Source organism: Muntiacus reevesi, chromosome 4 (assembly GCF_963930625.1).
Source record: "Muntiacus reevesi chromosome 4, mMunRee1.1, whole genome shotgun sequence".
NCBI lineage: Eukaryota > Metazoa > Chordata > Mammalia > Artiodactyla > Cervidae > Muntiacus > Muntiacus reevesi.
The window spans coordinates 131,978,756-131,991,565 of record NC_089252.1 but is presented as its reverse complement, the minus strand read 5'-3'; the positions used below and the strand labels follow the sequence as shown (position 1 = coordinate 131,991,565).

The following is a 12,810-nucleotide window of genomic DNA, read 5'->3' as shown; positions in this document are numbered from 1 at the left end:
GAATCACTTTGCTGCACACCGGAACTAACACAACACTGTTAATTAAATATGCTCCAACATAAAATAATTTTTAAAAAGATTAAAAAATGAGTTAAGGAATTTTAAGGCACAATAATACCCTTGCACATTTGGGTGATAAAGAAAAAAAATCTGAAAACATATTTGCAATGTATAACTGGCAAAGAATGAAAAGTTGTTTAAACCAAAAGATTGAAAGATTAGTAAGAAAACACATTTAACCTGAGACAGTGCCTTATATTTCTCTACAGATACATACAAGTTTCACGGACTGTAATCCTGAGTGTCTTAGAAAGCTGACCAGTCATTTAGCGCTTGAATTCCTCAGCCCACTGTCTTTAAAGTTTCCCAAGGAAGGAAATAAAAAGGTATATGAGGAATATTTTCCTCAGTGACACTAACAGTGGGACTGCTTTTCACCACACAGAAAGCAGTAAAAGGTAAAGAAGTTGACCTGGGGCTTCCTGAATGTCAGGAGCTCTCTGTGTTGGGAAAAGCAGCTCATATTATTACTATCATCAGCATCATATATTTTTTTAAGTAAAAAACAATGATGCTAACAATGCCCTTAGCACAGGAACATATGAAAATTATGCTTAGGAAACCACAGCACAACTGATGATGAATCTTCCTGAAACGCTGAATGGAAAGGTTCAGCAAGTGGGCATACATTTTCTTTTCCCTTTATTCTTTGGGTCTTTGGTTTGTCTATATCTTCAGTTCCTCATCCTTTCTTCTTATTATTTGGCAATTTTATTTACCATGAATTAAAACAGCTCAATGTTGTTTATCTGAAATTTCAATAGACAATGTCTGGAGTGTTTAGAGCTAAAAGGATTCAAACAGGTAATGTCTAGGGTATCCTGGCTAAAACTATCCCAAAACATACCAATATACTTGGCATGCTGAATATTTTAGTGAAAGTGAAAGTCGCTCAGTCATTTTCTGACCCTTTGTGATCCCATGGACTATACAGTCCATAGAATTCTCCAGGCCAGAATACTGAAGTGGGGAGCCTTTCCTTTCTCCAGGGAGTCTTCCCAACCCAGGGATCAAACCCAGGTCTCCCACAAAGCAGGTGGATTCTTTACCAGCTGAGCCACAAGGGAAGCCCAAGAATACTGGAGTGGGTAGCCTATCCCTTCTCCAGTGGATCTTCCTGACCCAGGAATTGAACTGTGGTCTCTTGCATTGTATGTGGATTCTTTATCAACTGAGCTACCAGGGACTGTTTTAAACTCAAGGGCTTTGAGAAAAGGTGCAGGAAGGATTTTCTGACCTTCCCTGGAAGCATGTCATAAGATCCTCATGTGAGAGGTCTTTATAGTATTGTAAGAATAATGGAATTGTTTTCTTATTAAAAGTTCATTTCAATTATTTAGAGATTAGAAGGCAGAAAAAATAATTTCACAGTTACTCAAATTAAATAATACTAGCTGATTAAATAAGAACCTGCCAAAATTCAACCAAATTAATCTGTACTGTATTTAATAACCTGTGCATATCATAAAACATAAGGAAATAAACATGAAATACGATAGGATTTAAATCTTTACCAAGTTATCATTATCCATAAAAATAATAAAACAGAACTGTAAAAGAAAAATGATCTATAAAACTTACATTTTTTCATGATGTTCAGTATTTTGGCAGTTCTCCAGCAGAAACCTTGTCCTTACTGTTTCAATGAACGATTTTCTTTTGCTGGGGAAACTGCTTGTCTTGCTGTCTTCTCTTTTCTGTTCTACTATTTCTTCCTGGTTTCTTTCTTTAGTATCTTCACATAAGGAGGGGTTGGTTGATGAGGAATGACTAGGGCCAGAGTCCATCCATTTCTCAGAAATATCTGATGAGTTCAGTTTATATTCATTTGCAAAAGAGTAAAGAACTCTATTTTGCTGTATGCTATCACTGTGTGTAGGAGGCAAATGATTTTGCTGGGCTTCTGATTCACCTCTCCTGGTGATACTTACATCCCCATGTTCATGAACACATCGACATTCATTACTAAGTGTCATCAATTTCTTAAAATAATAGCAGAGATTTTGTGCAACATCCAAGGTGAAAATATTTCTGAGCAAACAAATAATGAGGACATTTAATAGTAAGAATTATATCAGCAAATAGTAACACCTGTACAGACTTTGAAAATAACCCTGTGGTGGCCTGACATGAATATTAAATTTTACTACAAAATTCATTAAAACTTGATTTCTGATTGTTTTTATAAAAACTGATCTCATTACTCACAAAAAGTGAAAATATTTCTGTAGTTAATCTCAATCCATTAATCTAAACAAAATATATGAAAGTTTTAGAATCACTTTTATCCTAGGTGTTTTTGGTACAAGTGAATGAGAAAAATCCATGCTTTTACTACCATAAACACAAGAAATCATGGCTGCCTAAATTTGGAGAAGTTATTTATGAAACAAGATTAAAAGTACTTTGTACACTGACTTTTGCCATGCAAAATATTTGTATTGGACTTTTAAACAAATAACTTACATTATGGGAAAGTTTTTATTTTCATTTTTCTCTGGAAAAAAAAATCTGTTGCAAAGATAATTCAAATACTTTTAAGACATAAATGTCTGTGATTCTCCTGAATAATTGTTGGATTTAAGTATTCCAAGCAAAATGAAAGTTATATTGCCTAAAATGTAGAGATAGACACTTTCTATGTTTACAAATGGAGACATTAGCATAGATTCCTCTAATATATGTTAATATATCCTTTTTGTTGGTGAATAATGCAGAAAAAGTTCCCTTCAATATTGGATGTCAACTGCTTATGGCTAAGTGTTGAATTCACCACCATTTATGATGTAACATAAAAATGGTCAATTTCCAATACTAAAGTAATACTTAATTGCAATAACAATAAATTCTTACATATAACTGTAAATCTAAATTTCAACATGAGGGTTAAGAGTCATCTTTATATAAAAATCGTAGGTTACCATACATACACAAGGAGATATCAATTTAGATGTACAAAAATATAAATGTAAAATAAGCTATTTATTAAAAGTAAACATTATTCATAACAATTGGAATTACTTTTAAAGCTGTGAGATTTGTTTATAATCTGAATAGACTATATTAAAAAAAACCATTTAAATATTTAAATAGAAAAACCAACTCTTACATAGCATGAACATATATGAAACTACAAATAGCAAAAATTTAATATGTAATTTAGCAATTAATTTTAGACATTGGGAAGCACATTTCATTGTTCCATTTATAATGTAGACATCATATGAAAATATAAAATAACTTTTATTTTTCACTTGTGTTTTTTGGAGTAGTATAAATCATAAAATAGAGTTTTAATATATCAGTTATAATTCATTTATAGTAATACATTGAATTCATGTATCATGAATTTGGTCCCATCTCTTCATGGCAAATAGACGAGGAAACAATGGAAACAGTGACAGACTTTATTTTGGGGGTCTCCAAAATCACTGCAGATGGTGACTGCAGCCATGAAATTAAAAGATGCTTGCTCCTTGGAAGAAAGTTATGACCAACCTAGACAGCATATTAAAAAGCAGGGACATAACTTTGCCAACAAAGGTCTGTCTAGTCAAAGCTATGGTTTTTCCAGGAGTCACATATGGGTGTAAGAGTTGGACTATAAAGAAAGCTGAGTGCCAAAGAACTGATGCTTTTGAACTGTGGTGTTGGAGAAGACCCTTGAGAGTCCCTTAAACTGCAAGGAGATCAAACTAGTCCATCCTAAAGGAAATCAGTCCTGAATATTCATTGGAAGGACTGATGCTGAAGCTGAAACTCTAATACTTTGGCCACCTGATGTGAAGAACTGACTCATTTGAAAAGACCCTGATGCAGGGAAAGATTGAAGGCAGGAGGAAAAGGAGATGACAGAGGATGAGATGGTTGGATGGCATCACTGACTCTATTCACATGAGTTTGAGTAAGCTCCAGAATTTGGTGATGGACAGAGAAGCCTGGCATGCTGCAGTCCACGGGGTCACGAAGAGTCAGACACAGCTGAGCGACTGAATTGAACTGAATTCAGAATTCAGGGTGGGGGATAGGAAGTTCTCTTTCTTTGATATATTTTAGGACTCTGTTCTCAGCCTCTGTCCTCTAAATATGTGCATGTCTTGACTGCTTTTCTTCACTATACATCCATAATAACTTAAAATATAAAAATATATGTAATATTATTTTTTATATAATAGATATATAATAATGTATGTTTTGTAAAACTTGACTTGCTCCATTGTGATTACTTATTTAGCTAATTTTCTTTTAATGAAATCATGAATTCTTTCAGGCCAAAATGTAATACTTAGCTTCTTATGTGCCTTGTCCATCAATAATTGATGAATAATGTATGACTGAATAATTGAATGAACAACTGAATGAATGTTTGTGAAGCTATCTCATGCTTTCATTTATTTTAATCTAATTTTAGCCTTTAAAATATGCTCAAAATACAGATTAATACATTTCAAATAATAAAAGATGATGCTCATAAATTTCTTTTTTAAAGAGAAAATATTCCTAAAATAAGTCCAAAAAAGTAGCACTATATTGATCACAAAAATTTTAAATGTTATGTATAAATTGCACTGTATCTTTTAATAACAAGAAGAACATAACAGTCTTACCTGTCTCCAGTAATATATTTTTCACTGAGTAAGTTAAATTCTCTAATTTGGGACTGACAATGTTCCAGGAAATGCTCTAATTCTAGTTTATGGTGTTCTTCAGTGTGACTTTCTGAACAAGAGGTTAACCTTTCACCATTCAGGATTCTTAGAGAAGGTAATATCTTAAGTAGAGAATGCCTATTAAAAATAGGAAAAAAATGAATAATCTTGAAAAGGAGAGTTTATATATAACATAATTTATGCATCTATTATTTAAATAATATAAGCAGAGAATATATCTCTGAAACTTATTGACTTTATAGAGAAAATTCTATTTTTTTAAAATTATGGTATCATGTCATGTATCAGGTAAGTTTTAGAGTTCTTGACACACATTTAATAATTTTCTTCTAAAACACAAATGGTAAATTCAAGCAGTTGGAAACGGGCTGCATTATGAGAAAGATAGTATCAGGTACACTCTTTCTAAAATAAGATAATGTAACTCAAAGTTACTGTCTGTTTCAGAAGTAGGTGTAAATTCTGATCATTTCTCAGTGGAATATACTGAAAATAGGGTTAAAACAAAAATGGTGGTGATTACTCAATATTTCATGATCTGGAAAACTCAAAATTATGATATTTCTCCTTGAATCTTGGTAAGGATTATAGTAAATAATCTCCAAAATATGAACAAAAGTATTTATCAATTTAAAAGATTAATGCTATGAAAAAACAGGTCAGAAAGCAAAAGTGGTCTACCAAGCCCAGTCACTTTGAAGTACTTCCCAAGCTTTACACAAGAAAGCACGTAGGCTTCTTTTCACAAGGCTATTTATGGTCACAGGGGCAAACTAAACTTATTGAATGAGTAAAAGTTCTTACTAAGAAACTAACAGTTCCTATGAGGAAGATTATAAGTTACTGACAAAAGATATCAAAGAAGACTACATAAATGGAAGGATGTCCCATGGGGGAAAAAATCTGCAGATAAGATGATTCAATACTGTTGTAAGTCAGTTCTTCCCAACTTGATCTAGAGATATTACATATTTAATTAAAATTTCAACAAGATATTTTGTGGATATCAACAAATTGATTTGAAAGTTATATAAACATGCAAAAGAGGCAGATAGCCTGCTCAATTTTCTTTTTTTTTTGGAATTTTCTTTTTCTTTTCTTTTTTTTTTTTCAGTGGGTTTTGTCATACATTGATATGAATCAGCCATAGAGTTACACGCATTCCCCATCCCGATCCCCCCTCCCACCTCCCTCTCCACCCGATTCCTCTGGGTCTTCCCAGTGCACCAGGCCCGAGCACTTGACTCATGCATCTCACCTGGGCTGGTGGTCTGTTTCACCATAGATAATATACATGCTGTTCTTTCGAAACATCCCACCCTCACCTTCTCCCACAGAGTTCAAAAGTCTGTTCTGTACTTCTGTGTCTCTTTTTCTGTTTTCCATATAGGGTTATCGTTACCATCTTTCTAAATTCCATATATATGTGTTAGTATGCTGTAATGTTCTTTATCTTTCTGGCTTACTTCACTCTGTATAATGGGCTCCAGTTTCATCCATCTCATTAGAACTGATTCAAATGAATTCTTTTTAATGTCTGAGTAATATTCCATGGTGTATATGTACCACAGCTCCCTTATCCATTCGTCTGCTGATGGGCATCTAGGTTGCTTCCATGTCCTGGCTATTATAAACAGTGCTGCGATGAACACTGGGGTGCACGTGTCTCTTTCAGATCTGGTTTCCTCAGTGTGTATGCCCAGAAGTGGTATTGCTGGGTCACATGGCGGTTCTATTTCCAGTTTTTTAAGAAATCTCCACACTGTTTTCCATAGTGGCTGTACTAGTTTGCATTCCCACCAACAGTGTAAGAAGGTTCCCTTTTCTCCACACCCTCTCCAGCATTTATTGCTTGTAGACTTTTGGATAGCAGCCATCCTGAGGTACCTGTAATGGTACCTCATTGTGGTTTTGATTTGCATTTCTCTGATAATGAGTGATGTTGAGCATCTTTTCATGTGTTTGTTAGCCATCTGTATGTCTTCTTTGGAGAAATGTCTGTTTAGTTCTTTGGCCCACTTTTTGATTGGGTCATTTATTTTTCTGGAATTGAGCTTCAGGAGTTGCTTGTATATTTTTGAGATTAATTCTTTGTCTGTTTCCTCATTTGCTATTATTTTCTCCCAATCTGAGGGCTGTCTTTTCACCTTATTTATAGTTTCCTTTGTTGTGCAAAAGCTTTTAAGTTTCATTAGGTCCCATTTGTTTATTTTTACTTTTATTTCCAATATTCTGGGAGGTGGGTCATAGAGGATCCTGCTGTGATTTATGTCGGAGAGTGCTTTGCCTATGTTCTCCTCTAGGAGTTTTATAGTTTCTGGTCTTACATTTAGATCTTTAATCCATTTTGAGTTTATTTTTGTGTATGGTGTTAGAAAGTGTTCTAGTTTCATTCTTTTACAAGTGGTTGACCAGTTTTCCCAGCACCACTTGTTAAAGAGGTTGTCTTTTTTCCATTGTATATCCTTGCCTCCTTTGTCAAAGATAAGGTGTCCATAGGTTCGTGGATTTATCTCTGGGCTTTCTATTCTGTTCCATTGATCTATATTTCTGTCTTTGTGCCAGTACCATACTGTCTTGATGACTGTGGCTTTGTAGTAGAGTCTGAAGTCAGGCAGGTTGATTCCTCCAGTTCTATTCTTCTTTCTCAAGATTACTTTTAGCCTGCTTAATTTTGAAGAAAATTTGGAAGACTACCACTACCTGACTTCAAAATAATCTATGAAGCTACAGTAATCAAAATAATTAAGTAATGGCAAAAGAATAATCAAACAGATTGATGGAACAGAATAGAGAATGCAGAAATAGACCAACAAAGTCAGTACAATGGAGAAAAGAACACTTTTCAAATATTAGTGCTACAGTAAGTGAGCATTCCTGTACAGAAAAATAAAAGAATCTAAATATCCAGATGCAGACTTCTTAAGCTTCACAGAAATTAACTCAAAATGGATCACAGACTTTAAAGCAAAATGCAAAACCCTAAAACTCCTATAAGAAAAAATGTACTAAAATCCAGATGACCTTGGGTATGGTGATGACTTTTTAGATACAATACCAAAGACATATCTATGAATAAATTATTTATAAGTTGAACTTCATTAAAATTAAAAATTCCCATACCTAAGGACACTGTCAATTCAATGACAAGTCATACACTGGGAGACAATATTTGCAAAAGACACATCTGATAAATTACTGTTATCCAAAATATACCAAAAAAATGCTTAGAACTCAATGATAAGAAAATGAATGTCTTGGTTTAAAATTGAGCCAAACATATTAAAAGACATCTTACCAAAATATATAAATATGACAAACAAGCATTAATTAATGGATTGCATATTACAACAATGAGATACTACTACCTACCTAGTAAAATGTCCACAATCCAAAACACTGATAACACCAAATGCTGGTGAGGATGTGGAGAAAGAGGAATTCTCATTAAGTGTTGGTGGTAATGAAAAATGGAAGACGTTTTGGAAGATAGTTTGGTGATTTCTTACCAAATTAAACATCTTTACTTTTGATCTAGCAATCAGTCTCCTTGGTATCTATCCAGATGAACTGAAAATATATGTTCATATAAAAACCTGCCCACATACGTTTACAGCAGTTTTATTTGTTTCAGCCAAAAATTGAAAACAACCAAGATGTCCTTCAGTAAGTGAACTGAAAGATAAACTGTGATACATCCATACAGTATAAAATTATTTAGCATTAAAAAGAAATGAGCTATCCATCCATGAACAAACATAGAGGAAATGCAAATGTATATTACTGAGTGAAAAAAGCCAATCTGAAAAGGGCGTATGTTGTATAATTCCAATTGTGCTACATTCTGGAAAAAAAAGCAAAACTATGTAGACAAGAAGATTAATGGTTGCTTTAAGGGGTTGAAGCAAGCAAAGAAATGCTCAAAATTCTCCAAGCTAGGCTTTGACAGTATGTGAACTTCCAGATGTTCAAGCTAGGTTTAGAAAAGGCAGAGGAACCAGAGATCAAATTGCCAACATCCACTGGATCACAGAAAAAGCAAGAGAATTCCAGAAAAAACATCTACTTCTGCTTCATTGACTATGCTAAAGCCTTTGACTGTGTGGATCACAACAAATTGTAGAACATTCTTAAAGAGATGGAAATACCAGACTACCTTACCTGCCTCCTGAACAACATGTATGCAGGTCAAGAAGCAACAATGGACTGGTTGGGAAAGGAGTGCATCATGGCAATGTATTGTCACCCTGCTTATTAAATTTAAATGTAGAGTACATCATGCAAAATGCCAGGCTGGGTGAAGTACAAGCTGGAATCAAGATTGCCAGGAGAAAAATCTGTAACCTCAGATATCCCAATGACAACACACTTATGGCAGAAAGCAAAGAGGAACTAAAGAACCTCTAGATGAAGGTAAAAGAGAAGAGTGAAAAAGCTAGCTTAAAACTCAACATCCAAAAAATGAAGATCATGGCATCTGATCCTATTGTTTCATGGCAAATAGATGGGAATCAATGGAAACAGTGACAGACTTTTATTTTCTTGGGCTTCAAAATCACTACAAATGGTGACTGCAGCCATAGAATTAAAAGACGCTTGCTCCTTGGAAGAAAAGCTATGACTAAGTTAGACAATATGTTAAAAAGCAGAGACATTAATTTGCCGACAAAGGTCCATCTAGTCAAACTATGGTTTTTCCAGTAGTCATGTATGGATGTGAGAGTTGGACCATAAAGAAGGCTGAGTGCCAAAGATTGATGTTTTTGAACTGTGGTGCTGGTGAAGACTCTTGAGAGTCCCTTGGACTGCAAGGAGATCCAACCAGTCCATCCTAAAGGAAATCAGTCCTGAATGTTCATTGGAAAGACTGATGCTGAAGCTGAAACTCCAATACTTTGGCCACCTGATGCGAAGAGCTGACTCATTAGAAAAGACCTTGATGCTGGGAAAGATTGAAGGCAGGAGGAGAAGGGGATGATAGAGGACGAGATGGTTGGATTCCATCACCAACTCAATGGACATAAGTTTGAGCAAGCTCCAGGAGATGGTGACGGACAGGGAGGCCTGGTGTGCTACAGTCCATGGGGTCACAACAAGTCGAACAAGACTGAGCAACTGAAAAGCTAGGGGCTAAAGTAGAGGGAGGGATGAAAGGGTAAGGCACAGAGAACTGTCGGGGCAGTAAAATGATCCCACACATCACCACATGGTGGATGCATGTCATAGCACATTCAAAACCCATAGAAAGTAAAGCACCGAGAGTGAACTCTAATATAACACTGTGGAGTTCTGGTGATAAACATGTGTCAGTGCAGGTTCATTGACTGTAAAAAGTGTACTGCTTTGGGACTTCCCTGGCAGTCCAGTGGTTAAGATTCCACGATTCCAATGCAGGGGACACAGGTTTGATCTCTGGTCAGGTAACTAAGATTCCACTTGCCCTGCACCACGGCCAAAAAAAAAAGTATACTGCTTTGGTGTGGGATATTTACAGTGAGGGATATTGTACATGTGTGGGGACTGGGGGTGTGTGTGAACTTTCTCTACTGCTCAGCTTTGCTGTTAACCTAAAATTGCTCTAAAATAAATTTTGGTAATTAAAAAATGAAACAAGCAGTTCCTAAACACTAAATGAAGGATGGCAGGGTAAGAGTACTAAAATGCTAAGAGTTATGACTGCAAAGCCCTAATAACCACTATTCCTTCTACCTAGGTTGTATAGTCAGGATTGATATAGCTATTTGTGCAAACACAGTTGTAAAATATAATTTTAATTATTTTTTAGTGGAGGAAGTGGTCCATTAAGGCAAAAATGCATAAGGCTAACCAAAGTCATAATGCATCCTGTGTATAGTTTATGATCTTGGTAGCCTTGGTATTAAATAAAAGTCATCATAAGAGAGGTACAAATACATCTTTTTCAATGAAACAAAATAGAAGAATACCACAGTTTTCCATTTCCTGGGGACACAGTTGACTAGCTCCCTACACTCCTCCAACCACTCCAGAAATACTGCCTTACAGATAACAAATAAGAGAAAAAAAATTAGATTTAGATTTGGTTCTTCAGGGTAATTATCAAATGTTTTACAATGTTAAGAAGCAGATAAAAGCTTTGCTAATAATAAAGAGCTTAAGCTGTTAAAAATTTGAGCCCATGCATTTTGAGCTTTTAAAAATTATTTTTCATTGAAGGATAATTACAATATTCTGTTAGCTTTTGTCATACATCAACATGGATCAGCCATAGCTATACATACATCCTCTTCCCCTTGAGTCTCCCACTCAACTCCCAACCCATCCTCCCCCCAACCAGGTTGTCACAGAGCCCCAGTTTTGAGTTCCCTGAGTCATAGAGCAAACCCTCCCTGGCTATCTATTTTACATATGTTAAAAAATATGGATTGGCTCATGAATTAATGTGTCATCCTTGCACAGGGGCCATGCTAATCTTCTCTGTATCATTCCAATTTTAGTATACGTGCTGCCGAAGCTAGCACTATTTTGAACTTTTTTAGGTGGCCTGAAGTTAGAAATGCTTATCAATTTAAAAACTACCTACAATGCTTACCACAAAGGGTTAAATATCTAGCATATATTGTGTTTCTGCTTAGAGTCATATTAAGACATGATTCAAAAGCAGAACATTACCTTAAGATAATAGCTATTCATCACAGGTGATAAGCAAAGGCATTCACCTCAGAGGTACAATATTAAATATAAAAGGAAATCTTTAACTAAGGCTTCCCTTGTGGCTCAGTGGGTATAGGCTCTGCCTGCAATGCGGGAGACCTGGGTTCAATCCCTGGGTTGGGAAGATCACATGGAGAAGGGAAAGGCTACCCATTCCAGTATTCTGGTCTGGAGAAACTCCATGGACTCTACAGTCCATGGGGTCCCAAAGAGCTGAACACAACTGAGTGACTTTCAATTTCACTTTTTCATCAAAGCAAGGAATATTCAATCCTACCAAACAATTTACTACAGTTTCTAACTATTCATAAAAATACCAAGTCAAATTTCCTTAAGATAAGACTGTGATGTCAAAATAACTTATTTAATTATAATTATAAAATGTCAATTGTGAAAAAATTATTTTTGAGAGATGATAATAGAGAGTACTGAAAGTTAAGACTATATTGGTGTTCATAATGCTTCAAAAATGCTCTATTTCTATTACTCGTAAATTTTAAAAAAAAATTAAATCTCCTAAATTATAGAAGAGCAAATAAAAGGCTTTTAATAACTTGGTGGACCCAGCAATTCCACTCCTGGGCATACACACCAAGGAAACCTGATCTGAAAGAGACACGTGCACCCCAATGTTCATCGCAGCACTGTTTATAATAGCCAGGACATGGAAGCAACCTAGATGCCCATCAGCAGACGAATGGATAAGGAAGCTGTGGTACATATACACCATGGAATATTAGCCATTAAAAAGAATGCATTCGAATCAGTTCTAATGAGATGGATAAAACTGGAGCCCACTATACAGAGTGAAGTAAGCCAGAAAGATAAACACCAATACAGTATACTAACGCATATATATGGAATTTAGAAAGATGGTAATGATAACCCTATATGCAAGACAGAAAAAGAGACACAGATGTATAGAACAGACTTTTGGACTCTATGGGAGAAGGCGAGGGTGGGATGATCTGAGAGAACAGCATCGAAACATGTATATTATCAAGTGTGAAACAGATCACCAGTCCAGGTTGGATGCATGAGACAAGTGCTTGGGGCTGGTGCACTGGGATGTCCCAGAGGGATGGGGTGGGGAGGGAGGTGGGATGGGGGATCAGGATGGGGAACACATGTAATTCCATGGCTGATTCATGTCAATGTATGGCAAAAACCACTACAATATTGTAAAGTAATTAGCCTCCAACTAATAAAAATAAATGAAAAAAAAATTAAAAAAAAAACTTGGTGGAAATAGTTCTTGAGAATAGCAACATTTCTAATTCTTTGGGTACCAGGCAAATATCAATCTGATACTTTGATTTCCAGAATGAACCTGATTAGCTGATGAAATGAGTTATGCCAGTGACAGGCTCCAGTCCTTGAAATAGGT

General features: G+C 35.4%; 1 protein-coding gene and 1 non-coding gene across 2 annotated transcripts in view; both read right to left on the bottom strand.

Moving 5' to 3' along the window:
* The window catches only part of LRRIQ1 (leucine rich repeats and IQ motif containing 1), a 184,037-nt gene that overhangs the window by 100,151 nt on the left and 71,076 nt on the right, over nucleotides 1-12,810 (bottom strand). Inside the window, exons 14-15 of the mRNA XM_065935480.1 lie at nucleotides 4,668-4,847; nucleotides 1,642-2,091 (exon numbers count right to left, since the gene is read on the bottom strand). Of these exons, the coding sequence (XP_065791552.1) occupies nucleotides 1,642-2,091; nucleotides 4,668-4,847 (630 nt within the window). The remainder of the gene's footprint in view (nucleotides 1-1,641; nucleotides 2,092-4,667; nucleotides 4,848-12,810) is intronic.
* LOC136168000 (U6 spliceosomal RNA) lies at nucleotides 11,124-11,230 on the bottom strand. The gene has a single exon (XR_010663168.1). It is a non-coding gene; the product is annotated as a U6 spliceosomal RNA (small nuclear RNA).